At 52.8% G+C, this 22,562-nt stretch overlaps 1 protein-coding gene across 1 annotated transcript; it reads left to right on the top strand.

Annotated features, from left to right (window-relative positions):
- Positions 1 to 392: 392 nt before the first annotated feature.
- On the top strand, positions 393 to 20,467 carry P3H1 (prolyl 3-hydroxylase 1). Its single transcript, XM_004704918.2, has 15 exons — positions 393 to 876; positions 6,369 to 6,521; positions 8,051 to 8,240; positions 8,463 to 8,594; positions 9,786 to 9,925; positions 15,045 to 15,134; positions 15,780 to 15,832; positions 15,980 to 16,101; positions 17,468 to 17,595; positions 17,719 to 17,814; positions 18,235 to 18,385; positions 18,746 to 18,863; positions 19,122 to 19,197; positions 19,489 to 19,629; positions 20,002 to 20,467. Exons 1-15 carry the CDS (start codon positions 412 to 414, stop codon positions 20,155 to 20,157), a joined length of 2,211 nt encoding a protein of 736 aa, XP_004704975.1. The 5' UTR covers positions 393 to 411; the 3' UTR covers positions 20,158 to 20,467.
- Positions 20,468 to 22,562: the final 2,095 nt, after the last annotated feature.

Consider the following 22,562-nt stretch of genomic DNA (forward strand, 5'->3'; position numbering starts at 1 on the left):
TGAGACCGTGAGAGCCCGCCCCGGCTCCCACAGGCTCTGAAGGCGGGGCTCCGGCTGAGGGGCGGAGTGCGTCTGGGCTTGTCGAAAGCCCGAGACCGTGCTAGCCCGCCCCGCTCCCCTCCGGCTTGGAAGGAGGGGCTCCAGCTGAGGGGCGGAGTCCGGGCTCGTAGACAGCCTGAGACCGTGAGAGCCCGCCCCGCCCCCCTCTGGCTCGGAAAGCGGGGCTCCAGCTGAGGGGCGGAGTCCGGGCTCTTCGAAAGCCTGAGACCGTGCGAGCCTGTCTTGCCCCACCGGCCGGAAGGCGGCACTCCACTAGGGGCGGGGCGGGGCTTTCCCGGGGGTGGGACTCTGGTCTCCGTGGCCGGTGGCGGGTGGCGGGTGTCTACTCTTTCCGTTAGGTTTGCTGAAGCGATGGCGGCGCGCGTGTTGAGGCTGCTGACTACTCTGCTGGCTGCCGCCCTCGCCGCCTCCATGGCCGAGGTCGGGTCCGAGGCGGGATGGGACTTAGAGGCTCCTGACCTGCTCTTTGCCGCGGGGACCGCGGCCTATGCGCGCGCGGACTGGGCCGGGGTGGTACTCAACATGGAGCGGGCGCTGCGCTCGCGGGCAGCCCTGCGCGCCCTCCGCCTGCGCTGCCGCACCCAGTGTGCCACCGACCTCCCGTGGGAGCCGGACCCGCACTCGTCCCCCAGCCCGGGCGAGGCCTCGAGCGTCACCGCCCTGCACGACCTGCGCTTCTTCGGGGGCCTGCTGCGCCGGGCCGCCTGTCTGCGTCGCTGCCTCGGGCCGCCGGGCGCCCACTCGCTCAGCGAGGAGCTGGAGTTCGAGTTCCGTAAGCGGAGCCCCTACAACTACCTGCAGGTCGCCTACTTCAAGGTGCAGCCCTGTCCCGGCGGGATCTGTCTGGGGAGAAGCGTGGTTGCTGGTTATTTAGGGGCGCTTAGGGGCCCAGGGAAGTGTCTGCCAAGAGGGAAGGTGGCCTCTTGGCCGGGGGCCATCTTCTGACTTCTTTTCTCCCTAGACACAGGGAAAGTGGGACCTTGCCTCCCGGTGTTCGCAGGGGCAGATGCTAACCCCAAAGATTCTGCCTGGGGTTCAGGCACGGGCGGTGCAAAAGTTGGCCTTTTGTTCCCGGGGAGGCCTCCCACAGGGAATTCAGCTTGGGGCTCCTTCTGAATGCCTTGTGTCTTAATGGTGAAGCCAGGACCTTTCTCCAGTATCTTCCTTCCAGTTCGTTGTTCCACGAGGCTTTTCCTACTGCCTGAGCCTGGCAGCTCTCATTCCAGGACGGGAGTTTGCCACGTCGCCAGCAGGGGTTGCCTGGCCCCTCCCTGTGGGCGACCCTCTGGCTGGTCTGTCAGGTTTCCAAAGGAAATGAGTATGTTTAGGAATGCCTGGGTGAGTTGACATGTACCCACGGACCTGAGCTCTCCTGCCTGCCCGCGTGAGGATGACGACGTGATGAGGATGGTGAGAGGTGCCTGTCGCTGTGCGATGTCCCAGCCTCCTAAACCCACAGGGGCAGTTCTACTTCTGTCCCACAAGGTCTCTCCCTGGTGGAATTGACTTGACCGACCGTGAGTTTGATTTTTGGATCTTTGGTCATGCATTGAACAGAGCTTTTCTAAATTGGCAAACATTTCTTGAAAACCTTCTACATCTTTGTTCTTGTACAATCCCCCCCCACACACAAAAAAATCTCCTTGCCCTGTCGTTGATTCAGACTCATAATGACCCTATGGGATACAGTCGTACTGCCCCTGTGGGTTTATGCAGCTGTAAATCTTTTTTTTTAATTGGACTTATTTTTTTAAATCATTTTATTAGGGGCTCATACAACTCTTATCACAATCCATACACACATCAATTGTGTAAAGCACATTTGTACATTCATTGCCCTCATCATTCTTAAAACATTTGCTCTCCACTTAAGGCCCTGACATCAGCTCATTTTTCTCCTCTCCCCGCTCCCCCCTTCCTTATTAACCCCAGATAGTTTATAAATTATTATTTTTTCATATGTTGCACTGTCCGACATCTCCCTTCACACACTTTTCTGTTGCCTGTCTCCCAGAGAGGAGGTTATATGAAGATCCTTGTAATCAGTTCCCCCTTCTACCCCACGCTCCCTCCACCTTCCCGGTATCGCTACTATCACCACTGGTCCTGAAGGGATCATCTGTCCTGGATTCCCTGTGTTTCCAGTTCCTATCTGAACCAGTGTACATCCTCTGGTCTAGTCAGATTTGTAAGATAGAATTGGGATCATGAAAGTGGCGGGGGAAGCATTTAGGAACTAGAGGAAAGTTGTATGTTTCATCGTTGCTACACTGCACCCTGACTGGCTCATCTCCTCCCTGCGACCCTTCTGTAAGGGGATGTACAGTTGCCTACAGATGGGCTTTGGGTCTCCACCCCGTACTCCCCCTCATTCACAATGATATGATTTTTTTGTTCTGATGATGCCTGATACCTGATCACACAGGCTGGTGTGCTTCTTCCATGTGGGCTTTGTTGCTTCTGCAGCTGTAAATCTTTACGGGAGCAGAAAATTTCATTTTTCCTGGGGAGGAACTGGTTGGTTTGAACTGCTGACCTTGCAGTTAGCAAGACATAGTATCAAGTGTCCTTCGAAAAGGACATCATGTTTGATAAAGCACGGGGCAGCGAGAAAGAGGAAGCCCTCAGTGAAGTGGACTCAACCGTGGCTGCAACAGTGGCTCAAAACAACAATTGTGAGGCTGACCCAGGGCCGGACAGGGCTTTGTTCTATTGTGCACCAGGGGCCTCTGGAAGGGAGTTGACAGCAACATGGCCCCAGGGCTCCTTAGTTTTTGACTGAGATAGGAAAATAGGTGTCTTTGGTACCTTGTTTTGCCTTGCTGTTAAAAAACCCCGGTAGTAAAGAAACTAAAAGCGAATGTTCACAGGACTATGAGGGCCAGGAAGGGGAGACCTTGAGAGATGAGAGAGACTTGAAAGTAGAGGTGACTATTGAAACTCAACAATTGAAGCTCATCCTACATATTACAAGGAAGAGAAAAAGGAGAGAAGGCTGGCCCTTCTAGATCAAGGGAAAAGTAGAATCGAAGTAGGAGGTATTCAGGAAATCAGTCCTTTTTGTTGGGTCTATGGTCTCAGGTGTATGTAGGGAGTTGCAGGACAATAGTCAAGAAAAGTAAGTGAGATTTTACCACTTTACTCTGTTTCTGTTTTGTATTGTTTCTGTTGGGTTTTCCAGTTTGTGAAGCACAGGAGTAGATGCACAGAGATAATAACTGAAGCAAGGGTTTATCTGGGAGATAGGGGTGGGGAGTGAGAGAGACGGGGGAGGGAGCTGGGGGACCAAACCATGTATGTGGTAGGGGGGAGGGACCACTAGAACTGATTGTGATTACACAACCTATTTTAAAAGCGATTTAACCAGGAAAAGAAAATGTTCTGAAATTCATTGGGGTAATGATTGTATAATTCTTCTTGATAAGATTGAGCTATTAAATTGTATGATGTGTGGAATATGTGCCAATAAAACTGTAGAAAAAGAAAAAGAAGTGGGGCCAGATTGGGAGGCGTCCGCAGGCTCCAAGGAATGGCAATCGGAATTGGGGTTTAGCTTGTTCATCCTGGAAGCCATGCGGGAAAGACCTGGCAGAAAAGCAAGTGGCAGCACAGCAACAGTCCCCATGAGAGAAGGACTTGAGGTGATCGGGCTGAGACAGGGCTGGGCGGGCAGAGGGGTGAGTAGATGAGACAATGCTGATAGATAAGGGACCGAGAATACAGCCTGGAAAGGGATCCCTGTCCTGATAGAATGCCAGGGCTGGATCAGACGTGGGTGGAACTCTAATTCATACCTAAAGAAACAGTGACTGAGATGGGAATCCCCACCCACCTCCCCATATCCCCCATAGACAATACAATTACAGGGGGTTATTAGGGAAGTTAATGGAGTGCACAAATCAAGCTCTGTAAACAGTGAGGAGACCGTCACTGAGTCACAGCAGCACGCCATTCCAGCCAAGCCTTTCTCTGCTTCTCAGCCACATCGCCCCTCTGCCCCGGCCTCCATGGACCAGGGAGAGGAAAAATGATTTAGCTTCAGTCACCTAGTTATTTAAGGTCCGAGCCATGACTGGCAGCTTGTTTAGTGTGTATTTATTAGATACTAATAAGATCATAAGAAAAGGAACTATAATAATACCAGCTGACATTTATTGAGTCTCTAATATAGGTTCAGCATTATGTACCAAGATACACACACGTAAATCGAAAAGCATTGCAGTACAATCATAGAACCCTGTATTGAACAAACCTGTCAAATTGGAGCTAGTGGTTCTCACACAGCCTCTATGGAGGGAAGGCATTGCTTCCAGCGTGCCCATCCTCAAAGAGTTCTGGCCTAGTTTATTGGCACCACATTGAACTGGCAGTGTGGGTGTCCTCACGGGACTCAACGTGTGTGTCTTGGGAATGAATGTCTTGGACTATTACCAAACCATGTCTGGGGTCAAGGAGGGCGACTTCAAGGACCTTGGGGAACAAAAGGATGTCTAAAGGGGCCAGATCAGGACTGTAGAGTGGATGGAGCAAGGCTTCCCAATGAAATTCTGTGGGGGGGTTTTCTGGCTGAGAATTTTTTGGGTGGGGAGGGTGTAGGAAAATGCTATTATCTTTATTTTTTAATTTTTAATCATTTTATTGGACGCTAATACAGATATTATCACATTTCATTGTTCAGTCACATCAAGCCGTGTTGTACAATTGCCACCACATTCAGTTTCGAGACATTTCCTTCTTGAACTCCTTGATGTCAGTTCCCTTTCACCCCTCCTCGTCCACCCTACCCCCCAGGAACACTTATTATTTTTCTTTCCCCTATAATTGTTTGTTTTTGCCATATCTTACATAATCCAAGATATCCATTCACATGCAATTCTGTTGTTGGATCCCATTAGAGTTAGGAATACTATGGGCTCTTTATCCTCCCCCACCCCACCCCCAATGAAATTCTTGTCGCAAGGAAGCAGTTACCTTACGACCCTCAAAGAATGAGCAAGGGCATGGTCACCATGGGGAAGATCCCCTGGGTCAACTTTCCTGGCCTTTTTCTCATCCGTGCAGTTTTCAGGTCTCTTAAAGCTTCTTCCGAATAAGCCCCTATGATCATCCTGTGTCCGAGAAAATCTGTCACGGTGACCCTTTGGCGTCCTAAAAAAGAGTGACCGTAACCTTCTGAAATGACCTCTCTGTCTTGAATTGACCTGGCCCAGCAGGTCCCCTCGGAAACCACTGTTCTGATTGGGCCTTTTCTTGAAGCACCCTAATGCCCCCGAGACAAGAGTATCACGGGAGATCCCAGCTGCAGCCACCTGCTGCTCTCAGAGGCAGCTTTCAGCACGTTTGCTTCAGACTAAACCGGTGCATATACATTTGGACCCCTAGGAGCAATACTCTGACCACCGGCCCACATATATTTTCTTTTACCTTCCCAACAATCCTATCAGGTAGATAGTGCTGTCTGCACGTGACAGATAAGGGAACTGAGTTTAAAGATAAACTTTAACATCTTGTCTAAAGCCCCCAGTAAATACATAATAAAACCTAGATTCCCCACCACCACTCCCACCGCCTGTCTGACACCAAAGCACTAGACAGGCGATCTGTTTGGGGTTCCATCTATGAACCCATGATACTTACTTTGCTAAGTGGGCGTTACTGTACCCCATCACCAATTGTCGTCTCTCAGTCTGCAGACACTTGTTTTCTCCTAATAAGAGCAGAAGATGCCATCTGCATTGTAGAGAGGACTTCAGGAATGTTTTAGCTGCGCATCTGTTGACCGAATGCGTCCACAACACTTGGCTTTCTTCCATGTAAAAACAGGAGGAGGTTGGAATATTCTTATGGACAGTTTAATGGTTACCGTCCTTTCTCTTCCACCCCTACATTTTGAAGCTTTAGGCCTTTCTTCAGCTCAGTCACTACATCTGAGTCTTGAAACATATTGTTTGGCAGTCAGTCTTCCATCATACACCCCACAATACGACCTTTGTTTATAAAATGGGAGGTTTTGCTGTTGACGCCCTTGTCATTTGGGAAGTCCCCGAGCCGGACCAGGAAAACAGCGGCAAATCTGCACAGGCCGCCGTATTTCTGGTTTCAGGTCTGTAGCCCGAAGTGTTTTCTGAAGCAGGCAGGGAGGGCCAAGGTGCTCTCCCTCGGGGGAGGCCCAGGAAAGCTCAGGGATTTCCTGTTTAGTGGGACTTGCAGCAGCTGGACCCCACCACCAAGTCTTCTGTTTGGCTGTCTCCCCAGCGAACCGAACCGCGAGCGCCCGTGAGAATGACCATGCTGTGTTTCCATCCTAGATAAACAAGCTGGAGAAAGCCGTCGCGGCCGCTCACACCTTCTTTGTGGGCAACCCGGAGCACATGGAGATGCGCCAGAACCTGGAGTATTACCAAACCATGTCTGGGGTCAAGGAGGGCGACTTCAAGGACCTTGAGGCCAGACCCCATATGGTGAAAAGTCTCTTTTCTTTCAACACGACATTGATTGGGGTTGTTTTCCGGTGACAGAAGAAACACGTGGTCCTTGCACAGCAGTGAAAATGCAGATAAGACCAAGTCATCACTTGTATTACTGTCATCGTGAAGAAACCCGAGTGGATATTTTCTCTCTCTCTCTCTCTCTCTCTCTCACACACACACACACACACACACACACACACACACACACGTGCGCCCGCGCTTTTTTTTAATGCGTCCATATTTTTGGATCTCTATCCGAACTTGATGTCTTTTTGCCAATACCTTTCCCGCCTTTTCCATCTTTTTTTTTTTTTGGCAAATAAAAAGGGACTTCAAAAAGTTCGTGGAAAGATGCAGTTGAAAGATAACGGCATTTTCTCACAAATCTTTTGAAGTCTTCTCATGTATAGAACAAAGCACCCGCCACATTCCCCGTCTGTACAGCTCAGTGAGGTTAATTGTGCTTATCATGTAATTCAACCAGCACCATTCCAGCTTCCAAATGGTTCCACCACTGCCCCCAACAAAGCTCACTGTGCCCTACGTCTGTGCTGTGTTGACCTGGCATTATGCCCCGCACCTTTCTTCCCGTTTCCAATCTCCTCTGAAACATGGTGTTTAACGAGTGCCTTCGCGTGTCATCACAGCTTAACCACTCATGGTTTTTTGTCCACGTGAGCTCTCGTTGGAACAAGTGGGACAGCGTCCCTCAGTGTTCCTTTACTGTTTGTTTAACCGAAGCCTGTGGTCTCTGCGGCATTGTTTAAAACATAGTCTTTTTATAGAGAGTGACATTCTTCCAACGTTTAAGTTTAGAAAGAAGGATATTAGAAACAGTGTCAAAATGCCTTGCAAGGCAAGTGAATGTCTAATACATTCCAGGATTGAACAGATTGTACACAGAGGCTGTGATACGGTGGCCCCGTGGGCTGGCTGTTAGCCTGGTTAAAGCAAAGCCAGCCGATCAAACCCACCAGCCGCTCCACAGGAAAAAGATGAGGCTTTTATCTCAGAAGCCCAGTGTTTGTTTGTTTGTTTGTTTGTTTCTGAATCATAATCAGCTCAATGGCAGTAGGGTTTTTTTGTGGGGTGACAAGTGAAAATGGTCCCTGAGCCTGAAAATGAGAGCTGTCGCACAGACATCAGCCTCAGAGCCCACATCACCCCTTGTTACTAGAAAGATTGCCAGCTTCTGCAAGCCACATTCCAGTGCTTTAAGAGACTGAGAGGCTTGTTGATTTATTAGTATTATGAGGAAACTTTTATTTTGAAAGCTCTTAGCCCTACTGTAACATAAGATGATTGCAATCTCCCACCTTCTAGATCAAGAGTTAAATGTTTTTGTTTGTTTTGCTTCTAAGGCAACACATAAAGACTATTTCCACGTGGCCTCTGGTGTGGCACAGCCACCCTGGCTACAGCCCACAGCAGGCCAAGTGGGAACTGGAGAGTCTCGGTGGCCAGCTCGGCACGGGCAAGGGTGCCGGGGCCTGTGTCTGAGTGTTCCTTTCTCCCAGTAGCAGGAGTTTCGACTGGGCGTGCGACTCTATTCCGAGGAGCGACCGCAGGAAGCCGTGCTCCACCTCGAGGCCGCACTGCAGGAGTACTTCACTGCGGACGAGGAGTGCCGTGCACTCTGCGAGGGACCCTATGACTATGATGGCTACAACTACCTCGAGTACAATGCTGACCTCTTCCAAGCCATCGCAGGTACGCGCCCAGCCTAAGCCACAGGCCACCCGAGGGCTCTGAGGTCAATGTCATGGCCATGCAGACACAGCGTTCGTCTTCGGCCTCATTCCTACGGTGCTGAAACCTGGGCACCTGACTGAAAATGGCTGTTGGTTCTGTGCGCCCATCATAGTCACACTTGGACTCCCCAAAGCCAATGTGCTCACCACCACCCCACCACCCCCACTTGATGCCTTTCAGATCACTACCTCCAGGTCCTCAGCTGTAAGCAGAACTGCGTCACCGAGCTTGCCACCCACCCGAGTCGAGAGAAGCCCTTTGAAGACTTCCTGCCGTCCCACTATAATTACCTGCAGTTTGCCTACTATAACAGTAAGGCCGTCTTTCCTCTTTCTCTGCTGCCTTCGACTCCAGTGCTAAAAGCAGGGGAGGCAGGGATCACGGCCGCTGTATGTCCTCAACACATCTGGCTTCTTTTGGTGGCTGTGGGAGGCTCTAGGCTACACAATCCCTGGGTACTTTGTTCTTGTACAAGCCACTGGCCTGCACCAGCAGTGAAACCTGGAGAAGGGAGATCCTGGGGGCCTCTCTCTCTTACCTGATCTGTAGCCTTCATATTAAATGCATCTGAAGGGAAAGTAATAGCAGAGATAGGTAAGGCTGTCAGACTTGCTCACAGGATACAGCACTCCTGAGACCCTTTGGGTGTCCTTCCAAGACCAAATCAGCAGGTCTTCATGGAGTCCCTGTTAAACACTCAGCATTCCAGCACATTCCAGAGGACAAGGCCCCTCTCTGTCAGTTCGAGTCCTCGTGGCACAGTGGGCTGCTAGCCGAAAGGTCAGCAGTTTGAGCCCACCCAACACCATAAAAGAAAAGGCTCATTGGTCTGCTCCCATGAAGACAGCAGACTGGAAAACCCTTTAGAGCAGTTCCGCTGTGTCCCATGGGATCACTGTCAGTCAGAATCAAATCAATGGCTTACAATGACATCAAGTTGAGATGACCTAACACAGGTGACCAAGAACCACTCCTCCCAATCTGCTCTTGTAGTATTTCCCCTCTGCAGATAAGAACAAGAAGGGAGGGAGGCAAGGGGGATGTTCCATAAGTTGATCCAATGGCTGGGATGCCAGAATTTTTGAAGATCTGGGTAGGTGTTACCCTACCCCCCCACCCCCCAAAAAAGACCAAACCCACTGCCACTGAGTGAATTCTGGGCAGAGTCCCTAAAGGACAGAGCAGAATGGCTCCCGGGATCTCCGATAGTGTAAATCCTTCCAGGGTCAGCTGGGGGGTTCAAACTGCTGCTGTGATCAGCAGCACAACTTATAGCCCCCCTCATACCACCAGGGCTCTTCTGTGAGCATACAAGAGGTCCTAATTCTCTTCCTTTTCAATATTAGGCAACCCCGTGGTCATCAGATACTAAATTAGGCAGGGACGTTACATAACAGGGCCACCTTTGTCATGCCGTTGCCTTCAAGTGTTGCTGAGACCAAGTGGTGCCTGGTCCACAGGCTGTGGCTCCTTCTTCTAAGCCGTTCTTCCTCCTCTTTGCAGTCGGGAATTACACACAGGCTATTGAATGTGCCCAGACCTATCTCCTCTTCTTCCCCCACGACGAGGTGATGAAGCAGAATCTGGCCTACTACGTAGCTATGCTTGGAGAGGAACAAGCCGCATCCATTGGTCCCCGTAAGGTGAGAGACCTGTGTTAGACTGGGAGGTTGGGGAGGGACGAGAGAGAGGTGGGAGAAGGGAGCCCGTGCTGCTTACACAGGGTGGCAGGCTGTGGGGAGATGGAGGGAAGCCTTAGCTAGCACTATGAACCTGGAAGTACATTCTCTGCTGGCATGTTCTTGTCCCTCTTTGGCACCTGATACCACAAGGCTAAGAGTTGTCATTTCTTAGAAGTTTGTATTCCATGACGGCGACTGCCCTTGTCTTTTCTCTCCTGTCATTCAGCATTGGTTCCCATCTCACCCAAAGCTAGAGAAAATCTATACACAACAAGACTGGGATGCAAGGGGTTGTTTCTGGGAAACGCCTGCACGTTGCTTGGTTAGAGTTTGTAACTCGTTGTGCAGTGAATGGGTCTGGTTTCTCTAATGGGAAGCTTTCTGTTTGGGACTTGCTGAGGTTTGACACCCTTGCCTTTTCCAGACTTTTCACCCTCTCCTTGGAGACCAGAGCAATGTGGGGATTTGAAGCCACTGGTCTGGGTCCTGGGCTGGCTCTCTCACGCACTGGCAGCATCAACTTCAGCACGCGGTGCGTGATCTAGGCCCACTGCAGCCCCTCTGAGCCTCCGTTTCCCCTTCTCCACAGTGGGCTAAGGATTCTCGCTGTGTTCAGCACATGATTGGTGCCAGGGTCAAATGAGCGAGTGATTATAGACCAGCCCGGCACTGTGCCAGTGTCCCCATGGACGTGTAGCAGAGCTTCCTGATGGGCCACAAGGAGGAGACAGCCAGTGTCTCCCTCCCTGTGTGGACCCTGCTCACCTGTGTCCTGCTGGCCTTGCCCAAACCCATCAACACTCTGTAGAGTGGACCTTTGCACTCATTTTTAACTTTGTCAGAAAAAAAGCAACAAGTAGCTACAATCACACCAGAGACCATTCACTTGTTTCTCTAACACATACATTGTAGAAACAGAGAGAGTGAAGCCGGGCACACTTGTGCATTTTGGGTAGGGCTGTTGGTGTAACCCAGCCATCCCAGTGCAAAGCTTCATCCCACCGCTGGACAGGTGCAAGCATGCAAAAGTAAACCCACAGGATGTCCACTGCACACTGATGCAAAAGGCAAACAAACAAACAAACTCTGGAAAGAGCTCAGTGCTGTTCATGTAGGGACTGCTTGCAGAAAGTGTAGTACATTGATTCCTGGCAAGCAGACAACTATGAAATTGTATGAGCTCACCGCAAAGTCACCAGTTCAAAACCACTAGCCACTCTGCAGGAGGAACACGAGGCTTTCTATTCCAGTAAAGAGTTACAGTCTGGGGAACCCACAGGGGCAGTTCTACCCTGTCCTGTCGGGTTGCTCTGCGTCAGAATTGACTCGATGGCAGTGAGTTTGGTTTGATTTTGTGTTTAGAAGACTGTTAGGGCTTATAAGTCAGGAGTGAAGAGGGGGAGTCAAACTTCTCTAGTTATGTCTCCTACCTACCTGTCAGTTTGTCATCTGGGGGGCGGAGGGGGTGGTTTCCTGAGTTTCTGTGATGCTGGAAGTGATGCCACTAGTTTTTCAAACACCTGTAGGGTCAACCATAGTGGACAGCTTTCAGTAGGGTTTTCAGACTCAGAGATGAGGAAGAAAGGTTCGGTGATTGACTTCCCAGAGGAGCTAATGAAAGCTATGGGTCACAACAGAACACGGTCTGATGTAGTGCCAGAGGATAGGTCCCCCAGGTGGAGGGCATGCCAGATACACAGTGGCCACAGTGGGTGGACTCAAGCACACCCGTGACCTTGAAGATGGTGCAGGACCAAGCTGTGGGTTGTTCCGTTGGACACGGGGTCACTGTGCATTGGGGCCAACTCGACAGCAGCTCAACCAGCAGGCACAACACTGACGCCTATCTGTACTCTGTGAAACAGCCCTGGTGGCACTGGTGGGTAACCATTGGGCTGCTAACTGCAAGGTGGACAGTTCAAACCCTCCCACCTCTCTGCAGGGGAGAAATGAGGGTGTCTGCTCCTGTAAAGAGTTACAGCTTGGGAACCCTCTATGGGGTCATTATGAGTTGACTCCAATTTATGGCAGTGGGTTGTTTGGAATAGTTCAAGTAAGCCTTGGATTGCTTACTGCAAGATGAGCGGTTCAAACCCACCAGCTGCTCCACAGGAGAAAGATGCAGCTATCTGCTCCCAGAGCAATTGACAGTCTCAGAAACCTTATATAGGGTCCTTATGAGTCAGAATCAATCAAGTCAGTGGCAGTAGGTGGTATGTATGTGTTCTATATCTTTTTTAATACCATCACAAACCTTAAGTGACAGAAAAGAGTAAGCCCTTGGAAAAGGCAGGTATGTAAACCAAACTTGAAAGCTTCCAGGTGCGACTGATGGTAGAGATGTGTGTAAGCTGCAGTGGAATCCTAGAGAAGCAAGTCAGAGAAAGCAAGGTTCTAAATTGGGGTTAAGAGCCTTTAATAGATGTGTTAGTCTGGGTACTTTAGAGAAACAAATCCACAGAAACTCATGTATAAGAGAGAGTTTTATATAAAGGTTAAGAAAACATCCCAACCCAGTACTGCCCAAGCCCACAAATCCAACATTAACCCACTAACCCATATATCCAACACCTCCACAGAGTCCTCCTCCATCTCACAAAGCAGATGCAATGATGCCAACTGCAGGAGGAAAGCTGAGTCAGTGAAAGTGTAAGCATCTCAGCACTGGCAGGGGTCTCCACACGGCTGCTCCAGCACCCAGGGTTGCATCGGGGTAGGTCCATGTGGCTTCTCCACAGGGATGTCTTGCAGGAAGTGAGCCTTGCCAGCTAAAGCAGGGAACTGGCTAAGGCAGCTGCACCCTGGTCCAACGATCAGAAAACAAGAGACCCGAAAACTAGAAAGGCAAGGCTCACCAAGCCATTTATCTCTCCGCCCTTCAATTAACCCCACATGTGTTTATCGGCCAGGTTGGCACAATAAACTAACTCAGTAGACAACCAAGGCAAGGAAGAGCTTCCTAGACAAGGAACAGTGTGTTCAAACAACCTGGGTACCTGTCCCATTTAGGTGGACTGTGATTCTGGAGCAAGACGAGAGGAGGACTGTGAGTGGGGTGGGGGTGGGGGGTGGGGACAAAGGGAAATGTAAACCCAGAGCTGTTACATTGTGGAGCTCACAATCAATGGTACAAAACATGTATAGACTATTGATTGGAAAACCAATCTGTTCAGTAAACTTTCCCCCCTGAATCACCATTAAAAAAAACCCCAAAACATATGACGGCAGATGGATTGGAAGAGGAAGGCATTGCGTGGTGGGGAGCTTACCTGGGAGCCCAGGGAGGCTGCTGGGAGAAGCAGGTAGACGGTGATGTGGCGGCAACAGGCTTCCTGTTCTTACTGAGCTATTACGAAGGATAACCACCCCTCCAGTGAATAGGGTGTTTCAGCGTGTACAGAATGCTCCCACAGCCATTCTTTCATTGGGTTCCCAGTGAGAACCCATGGGGTGGGGTCACTACCTTGCTCTGAAGACAAAGAACCAAGGTCCTTCCATCCAGGAGTTCTGGGTCTCCAGTAGACAGAAATGGGCCTTCTTCCTTGCCATCCTCTCCCACGTGCCATTGTTCTCTGTGGCCACTAGATGGCGACCGTCTATAGGAACTCGATGGCAGGCCCGGCCTGGGTCATTGTCTTGATGGGACAGTAGTACCCCTTTCTCCCCCTCTCCTTTTCCTGGCCCGTGAGCGAGCCTGCTGTGTGCCTGTCTCCATTTAGTTCAGTCCCCACAGCCACGCTGTAAGTGAGGTGGCCACAGATCGCCCCGCTTTAGAAAAGAGGACAATAAGCCCCCGAGCGCCCAGGAACTTGCCACTGGACAGTGGCAACCAGACTTCTCTTTTCCTGCCTGCTCCCTGCCTCTGGCATCGTCCCTGATACAGGTTCCTGTGTGCTTCTGGAGTGCATCAGAGAGACGTGGCTGTGTGTCTGCTTGAAGCCCCGCGGAGCTGTTAAGTGAGGTGACACTCCTCAGCTGGCGCCTAGCGCTTAGTGATGGAGACCAATCATTTCCGTTCCCCGGGGAGAACTGTCACCTTCCCCATGGGTACATCCGAGGGAGCTTCAGAACGTTTGTGGAGAAGTGGAATGAAAGATGGAGTTTGTGACACCCCCAAGTCTAATCGGCGATAGAAAGCTCTGGCCTTTTTGCCCCTTGAGCACGTTGCTCCGTGAACTCTTGCTTTTGCTTCACGTTGACTGGGTCTCTCTCTCCCCTCTGCTGCACAGAGACTGGCAAGGCTCCATTGACAGGTATGTGCCCCCACTCCCACCCCCGGGAGGGCCAGGGCACAGACCCGGCTGCTCCCACGGAGGAAGGAGGGACGTGAGGGAAACAGGCATCATAGCTGGCAGGGCATGGGCTGGAGGATTGGGAAGACCTGGTTTTGACTCTAGGTCCCTGGTCTACTGGTTCCTACAGTGTCTCCTTGAACAAGTCACATATCTGCTCCACACCTCAGTTTAGTTATTCCTTGGTAAAATAAGGGCAGTAGTACTGACCTGGGAGCCCTGGTGGTGCAGTGGTCACAAGTTGGGTTGCTAACCTGAGAGGTCAGCAGTTCAAAACAACCAGCCGCTCTGTGGGAGGAAGGCGAGGCTTTCCACTGCGTGAAGGTCTCCAGTCTCAGAAACCCAGAGGCAGCTCTGCCCTGTCCGGCAGGGTGCCCGCGAATCTACTCGACGGCAGTGAGTTTTCAGGAGGACTGCCCTCACAAGGTGGTTGTAAAGACTGAATGAACACCGTGAGCGGTCCCTAGCACCTAGGACCCTTCTTGAGTTCTGAAGCCCTGCAGAAGTCAAGAAGGACTTCCCCTTGGCGCTGTCTGCCCCCAGTAGGCAGTTTGCCTGTGAGAAGAGTCTGGTGCGGAGGGCTTTTTCTCCCCAGGGGAGTCTGGGCCTGCACCCTCACAGGGACTGCATGTGTTGGGTAAGAGCCAGAGAAACCTTTGAACACGGAAGCACAACTTTTGTCCCCACCCCGGGATCAGGCATAATAGTGATGGAGGGGAGACCCCAGGTCACCTAGGGCAACCCCGGGGCTAAGGGCAGGGCAACACTCCTCCGCTGTGTTTCCTCAGAGAGCCCAGGAGTACCGACAGCGGAGTCTGGTGGAAAAAGAACTGCTCTTCTTTGCTTACGATGCGTTTGGGATCCCCTTCGTTGACCCGGTGAGCCAAGGCGCAGGAGCAGGAGGGCAGGGTGGTGGGTAGGTGAGCCTGGTACCCCGCACTGGGGAGAGAACCATCACAGGGCTGGGGACCAGCGGCATCTTCAAGGAGCGGCAGAAAGATAACAGGAAGATTCGTATCTATGCATCATCAGCATGCTTTTGCTCTAACCCTTTTGCTTAACATGATGTGTGCCTGACCTTAAGTTTCTTTTAAGAAGGGAGATGGTGGATGATGTAAGATATGAAAATAATCATAATCTATAATTTATCAAGGGTTCATGAGGGAGGAAGGGGAGAGAAGGGAGGGGAAAAATGAGAAGCTGATACCAAGGGCTCAAGTAAGAAAGAAAATATTTTGAAAATGATGATGGCAACAGAGGTACAAATATGCTTGACACATGGATGGATATATGGATTGTTATAAGAACTGTAAGAGCCCCAATAAAATGATTTTTAAAAGAAAATTTTAAAAATAGATAACAGTGGAGTTCTGACAGCTGGAAGAGGCTTAGAACCCTCCCACTTCAGCTCCTGAAAGGGGCCGGGGTGGCATGCGAGGTCTCTCCTGTCACGCATGCCTTGTTTATGCACCGAGACCTGGCCGGTGAAGGAGGCTGTACCATTTCTCCTGACCTGCTTTTAGGATTCGTGGACGCCCCAGGAGGTGATGCCCAAGAGACTGCAAGAGAAGCAGAAGTGAGGGCTTGAAGACACTGCATGGTGGACGGTCATGGGGCACCGGCTGGTCCCCGGCCGGGCGGGGTGGGCAGGGGCAGTCTGGGCAGTCGGAACAGGAGCTCAGGGCTGGCCCTGGCTTGCAGACCTGTGCGGCTCTGCCCACAGGTCCGAACGGGAGACGGCCGCCCGCATCTCCCAGGAAATCGGAAACCTGATGAAGGAAATCGAGACCCTGGTGGAAGAGAAGACAAAGGAGTCAGTGGATGTGAGCATGCTGGTTCGGGAAGGTGAGCGGGCGTTTGGGGGTGTCTGTACCAGCGAGGCAGCACCCCTGCAGCTGAAAGCTTCCGGTGGACCTCTCTGTCCTTCCTTACTCACCAAAGGGATGTTCACCTGGCAAAAGCACCCGCCGAGAACTCGCCTTTGGTTGAGGTCTAAGATCCGGTCCATACCAGCCCGAGCTTAGTTCCCGTCTGGAAGTATTGGTACTTCCTGCCCCCCTCCAGAACTGTTCTCTTCCAGCTCCCAGCCTTCTGATAACCAGACTCAAAGCCTCCAGGTCATCTTTGGCTCCTCCTCCTCCTCCTCCTCCTCCCTTGCCTGTCCCTCTGGTCCACTGGGAAGCCCACCAGTGATGGCTCCGCTCCCACCTCACCCCCAAGGCCAGGCCGTTCCCACTGCACGCAGACCATCTCCTGTCTCCTCCTCTCCCACGCCCACCCCTTCCACTCCTGGCTGCCAGCCTCCCTGCCCACCCTTTCACCCATGGGCTACTTTCCCAGCATCCGCTCTTGGCTGCTGCCTGCACCTCGCTCCTGGCCAGCTTTCTGCCGGTGAGTCTGCCCTGCTTCTCCCACTCTCAACGCTCCCTCCCCTCTGCCCACCCCGCCAAGTTTTTCTCACGTCCTGGCCAGTTGGGGTCCCGTCCCTCTTTCTTTTAAAAGTCCAAGGCATCTTGTGGGTCTGGGGTGGTACCTCCTTTCATGTGTGTGGTCCACCCTGGGCTTGGTGTTGGAGAACAGGTACCGGGCATTCCCCTTGCGCCTCCTCCTCGTCCTTCTTGGTGTGCAGCCAGCCTTCCAGTCCCTGGAGGTAGATGCTGGTTCACACACAGACAAGTCGAGTCAGGCTCGGGGACATCAGGTAGTTTGCTGAGCTCGCTCCGGGATGGGAGGGAGGCCCAGCAGTCCTGGCTCACTCTGGAGCTCCAGTTCCAGGACTATCTTTAGGATGTGGGAGGAGCCTGGTGGTGCAGTGGGCTCTGCCCTGGGCTTCGAAACCACAAGGTCAGGGGCGCCAACCTGACGCACCAGCTGCTCCACAGGAAAAGAAACAGGCTGTCCTATCCGCCAGGACTGACAGTCTTGGAAACCCTGAGAAGTGCTGCTCTGCCCGAGGGGGTCGCCAGGATCAGCGTGGACTCAATGACTTTGGCTTTGGGTTATGATGTGAGGCTCAAGAGGCAACAACTGTGAGGTCAGACGGGGGCTGGGAGGATGACTGGGGCCTCTTGTCTTTCCGCTCCAAGGCCCTCCCGGTGGACCAGCCCTCTTTGGCAGTGACCAAGGAGGAGGCTCCGCTGCAGTTTCTCTCCCTTACACAGAGAGGGATCCACTGAGCGCCTCGGGCTGAGCTGTGACCTTTGCTTTGCAGGAGGCTCCCTGCTCTATGAAGGGATCCGCCTCACCATGAACTCCAAGCTCCTGAACGGCTCCCAGCGGGTGGTGATGGATGGAGTCATCTCCGATGACGAGTGTCGCGAGCTGCAGAAGCTGACCAATGTAAGGGACAGGCAGCCCCATGCTCGTCTCATTCCCTCCCGCGGTTAAGGCTTTACCTGCCCCTGGCCTGTCGCTGACCGGCCGGCAGCGGCCCTGGCTCACCTTGCTTTCCCGGCCCGACAGGCCGCAGCCACCGCTGGAGACGGCTACCGGGGCCACACCTCCCCGCACACACCCCACGAGAGGTTCTACGGCATCACCGTCTTCAAAGCACTCAAGGTAGACTGGGTGTCCAGCGTGCTCGGGTGTGCGGAAGAAAGAGGAAGCTGAGGCTCCGAGGAGACGGCCGTTGGGGGCAGTGGCCTAGCAGCGTGCCTGTTACCCTGGAGGGCGGGTGACTTGGGCTGAGTGAGTTCAGCTTTTGGATCCAGACGCCGAGACCAGCTGTAGTAAAACGGGTGTGAGCCGGACAAGACAGATGACAGCTATGCGAGGTTCCAGTTCTTCAGGTCGAGCAGCACGAGGAGAGAGAGAGGGTGATGGGAGTGTAGGGGGGGACACGGAGGTGCGCTCTCTCCACGGGGTGCGTGTGCACCCACATGCTCAGAACTGCACCAGAAGTGGGGTGCAGGGCCTCAATGGTCCCTGTCAGCCCGGAGGGGCCAGTCAGAGGCCTCTGACCGCTGGTCTCCTTGGCAGCTGGGGCAAGAAGGGAAAGTCCCCCTCCAGAGTGCCCACCTGTACTACAATGTGACGGAGAAGGTGAGACAGGTCATGGAGTCCTACTTCCGCCTGGATACACCCCTGTACTTCTCCTACTCCCACCTGGTGTGCCGCACTGCCATAGAAGGTGAGCCACAGTGTCACCACTGCCCTGCCTCTGCACCCTGCTGGGACTAGAGGGGGCAGGAGCCCGCCTGGGGGAGGGGGTCACAAACGGGTGCTGAGTAGCAGCAGGACCCAGGATGGCACAGTCAATCTGCCAGGGTGGCTAGGAGGCTTCCGAGAGGAGGTAAGGGCAGTTTTGCAGGATGCACAGGAGTTTGCAGCATGCGCAGGGGCGGTCAGGAGGACATTTTCACCAGAGGCAGCATTCCCTTAGACCCTGACACATTTTGGAAGCCACTGGCCCCCACCCATGCCAGCAGGAGGGGGGCTGCAGGGTGTCGTAAAGCACTGGAGCACTGAGCCGTGGTTACCCTGGCCCCAGAGGCACAGGCTGAGAGGAAGGACAGCAGCCACGCCGTGCACGTGGACAACTGCATCCTGAACGCTGAGGCCCTGGAGTGCGTCAAAGAGCCCCCTGCCTACACCTTCCGCGACTACAGGTGCCGCTTCCCCAAGGCCCCGGCCCCGCCCCACACATACCCAGGTTGGAACCCAGCCAGGCCCTGGGATAGGAAGCGAGACCAGAAGGGCGTCCTTCTGTGGGGCAGAAGCACCTGGAGAAGGCGTGGCAGATGCTTCAGGGAGGGGAGTGGGGCCCCGGGGAGGGCTGCCCTCTAGAGTCTGGCTGGGGTCACTGCAGGTGAAGGACGGGGTGGGGGCGCTGCAGGCCATGCTGAGGTGCCCTCTGCTCTGCCCAGCGCTATTCTCTACCTAAATGGGGATTTCGACGGAGGACACTTCTACTTCACGGAGCTAGATGCCCAGACCGTGACGGTGAGTACTGCCTCGCCCCCAGCCGCGGAGCCGGCGGCCTGTGTTCTGGGGCTCGCATCAGTGGGCAGAATGGCCGTTTGGCTTCCTGGTGGCCAGCCCTTCTCCCTGAACCAGAGGGGCTTTGAGATGATGAGTCTGTGACTCCTGACTGGTCATCCTTTCTCTTGGGCTCGGGGCATTGGGAAGCTAAGCTGCCTGGACCCTCACGAACTCATATCTCTTCTGAGGATAGTTAATCCATGTCCTATGACAGACAGAGACACACACACACCCCTCTCCTTGCCCATGTAGGCGGAGGTGCAGCCCCAGTGTGGCAGGGCAGTGGGGTTCTCTTCTGGCACGGAGAACCCGCATGGAGTGAAGGCCGTCACCAGGGGGCAACGCTGTGCCATCGCCCTGTGGTTCACCCTGGACCCTCGACACAGTGAGCGGGTGAGTCTGGGGCCATGTGATGTGTTGCAGGAAGGCCCTTCCTGCTCTGCTTAGTGCTTCCCTAAACTCTGCTGCCTGGTGTCCAGAGACTCCTAGCTCCAACTGTGTCCCCTTGGGCCACTGCCTCCTCCCCTATGGGCCTCCTCCTGCCCTTCCTTGTCAGTGCAGGTGGGTTAGGGCCCTGAGATGCAGAACAAGCCTGGCCTCTTGGTCCTTGGCTGGGCCCCACTTCAACCGGCTGCCCAGGGAGTAGGCTCTGCCCCGAGAAGGAGCGGGGCTCAGGGTTAGTCCCATCCCCCAGGACACAGCCACCCAGCAGACAGAGTCCCCGTGGAGAGACCTCCCTGAGCGGGCAGGGCTTTGTGTTTGCAGGACAGAGTGCAGGCTGACGACCTGGTGAAGATGCTCTTTAACCCTGAGGAGATGGACCTCCCCCAGGAGCAGCCCCTGGGAGTCCAGCAGGACCCCCCTCAGCCTGCCAAAGAGCCTCTTTCAGGCAGCAAGTCAGAAGACAAGGATGAGCTATGACAGTGCCCACGTCCTTCATGGGTGTGTGGGAAGACTCGAGGAGAGGTGCTCTGTCCTGCGCCCAGGGCTGGCCAGCCCCTCAGGACCTCAGAACAGCGGGCACTGCTGCCCTGCTCGCTGCCATCTTCAAGGTGCTTCTGCTCTGGGAATGGACGTATCGGGATAGCCCGCCCACCCCCAAGGTACCTGGCTAGGGCTCGGGTCACAGATCCAGAGCCCCCGGGGGCCTGCACAGGCAGCCCCATGACAGTGGTGCTGTAGTCACATGCCGGAGGGAGATAACCCCAAAATAAAGGATCTGCGGGGGTTATTTTCTTTGTGGTTTGTTCTGAGAGCGGCAAGGTGCTCTCTCTGCAGCGGCCCCCCCCCCATAAAAAGTCAGCATGAGGGTGCGACTTAAGGGTGCTGCTGCAGGGCCCAGCCCTGCCAGACCCTAAGCCTTAGGGCTTCATCTGCACAGCGGGGTCACCATCCTTGCTCAACCCTCCTGGGTGAAGGCGGGCACTTGTATGGCCCAGTTTCAGTATTGGAGGTGCCAGCACTTTGGAAGCTGGAAAGCTCTGGATAAGTGGTGGGGATTACCACTAATCCTTTTCAGCAGGGTTTAGAAATATTCCTCGCCACCCCCATCCCCAATCAGCCACATGCTTTTGTTCTGTTGTCTGACCGCTGAACCTCCATGTCCAGACATACATCCCGAGGAAGCCAAAAGGGCTGACTGGGGCTCCTCATCCACGGTGCCTGACCCCCTGCTGTCCTTGAGATGCTTCTGGGAAGTGAGTTCAGGAATCTACGTGCTGGACAGATGTGGCACGTTTACTTTTCAACCAGTATTTCTTTGTTCAACACAAGCTCAGTGCCAGGGGCCAGGCAAACAAAATAATCCCACCCTTGTTAGCTGCCATTGAATTGGTTCCGACTCAAGGCAATCCTGTTCACAACAGAAGGAAAGACTGCCCGGTCCTGAGCCAGCCTCAGAATTGTTATACCGGAAGCTCTTGTTGCGACTGCTTTTTGAGGGTCTTCCTCTTTACACTGACCCTCTACTCTGCTGAGCATGAGGTCCATTTTCACACACTGATCTCTCCTGATAACATCCTAAATACCTGAGACAAAGTCTCACCATCCTCGCTTCTAAAGCGCATCTGGCTGTACTTCTTTCAACACCAATCAGCCCTTTTGAACATACTGTGTGTCAGGCAGGGTTCTCTAGAGAAACAAAACCAGGACATTTATGACTATATATATATGTTGTGTGTGTGTGTGTATATGTTGTTATATTCCTTCTCGCTGTATAAACCTATCCATATGTACAGCGAGAAGGAATATAACAGCTAATTAGTCCACACAGCAGTACAGAGGGCTCAGGCTCAGTTCAACTCACTTTCGTGGGACAGTTTGTATACTGAAGGTTCTTCAACTCACACAGGCTGCAGTCCAAGGTCAAGGAAGCAGACAGTGGAGTCTTCCCTTAGGCAAGACAGGCATAGTCAGGCAGTAGGCAGCAGACAGTAGGGTGGGGCAGCAACAGACAGTAGCATGGAGCAAAGCAAAGTAGGTCCTGATGGGGTCTCGAGCTCTAGGGAGGGACACACTGTGGCACAATCCATCAGCAGTGTGGCAAAGCAGGTCTGGAAGCAGCCTCAAACTCTGGGGATGCACGGCAAGGGAACATGGTCCGTGGGTTGGCTTGACCCACAGGTAGTGCAGCACACAGTTGAGCCAAAGGACTAGCTCAAGAAGCAGCATGCAAGCTGGTGCAATCATCAGGGAGAAAGGATTCCAGCCTCAGAAAGCATTTATTTCAGTCGCCCTCCAATGAAACTTCGACCTGATTCAACTCCACCCACAGGTTCCTATGGAGGCCTAGTTGGCACAATAAACCTGTCTATCACATATGGACTGAGGTACTTTCAATATCCTTCATGTCTGGCACCATTATTCACATGTATCAATTCTTCTGTGGTCCTTCTCATTGTCTAACCTTCATATGCATATGACCAAAAAACAAACTGAAACTCACTACCATGGAGTAGAACTTATTCCTCTCTGACAGGGTAGAATACCCCTGTGAGAATGTGGAGTAGAAAGCCCTGTCTTGTAACCACTGCATGTCAGGCAATGGAAAATACCGTGGCTTGGGTCAGGTGTGCCTTGTCCTTGAAAGTGACATCTTTGTTCTTCAACACTTTAAAGAGGTCTTGTGCAAATTAGCCCAAAGCAACGTGCCATTTGAACCCTTGACAACATGTTGATAGGCAGAGAAAAGACTGAAGTTGTCAAGGAATTTCATTTTGCTTAGATCCACAGTCAGCACTCACAAAGCAGCAGTCGGGAAATCACCCTCCTAAAGCTTTTTATTATGATAGGGCAGACAGAGAGTAAATGTATGTGTGTGTGTGACA

The sequence above is a fragment of the Echinops telfairi genome, unplaced genomic scaffold (assembly GCF_000313985.2).
Source record: "Echinops telfairi isolate 266 unplaced genomic scaffold, ASM31398v2 ScPeMD7_7457;HRSCAF=8495, whole genome shotgun sequence".
NCBI classification, from domain to species: Eukaryota; Metazoa; Chordata; class Mammalia; order Afrosoricida; family Tenrecidae; genus Echinops; species Echinops telfairi.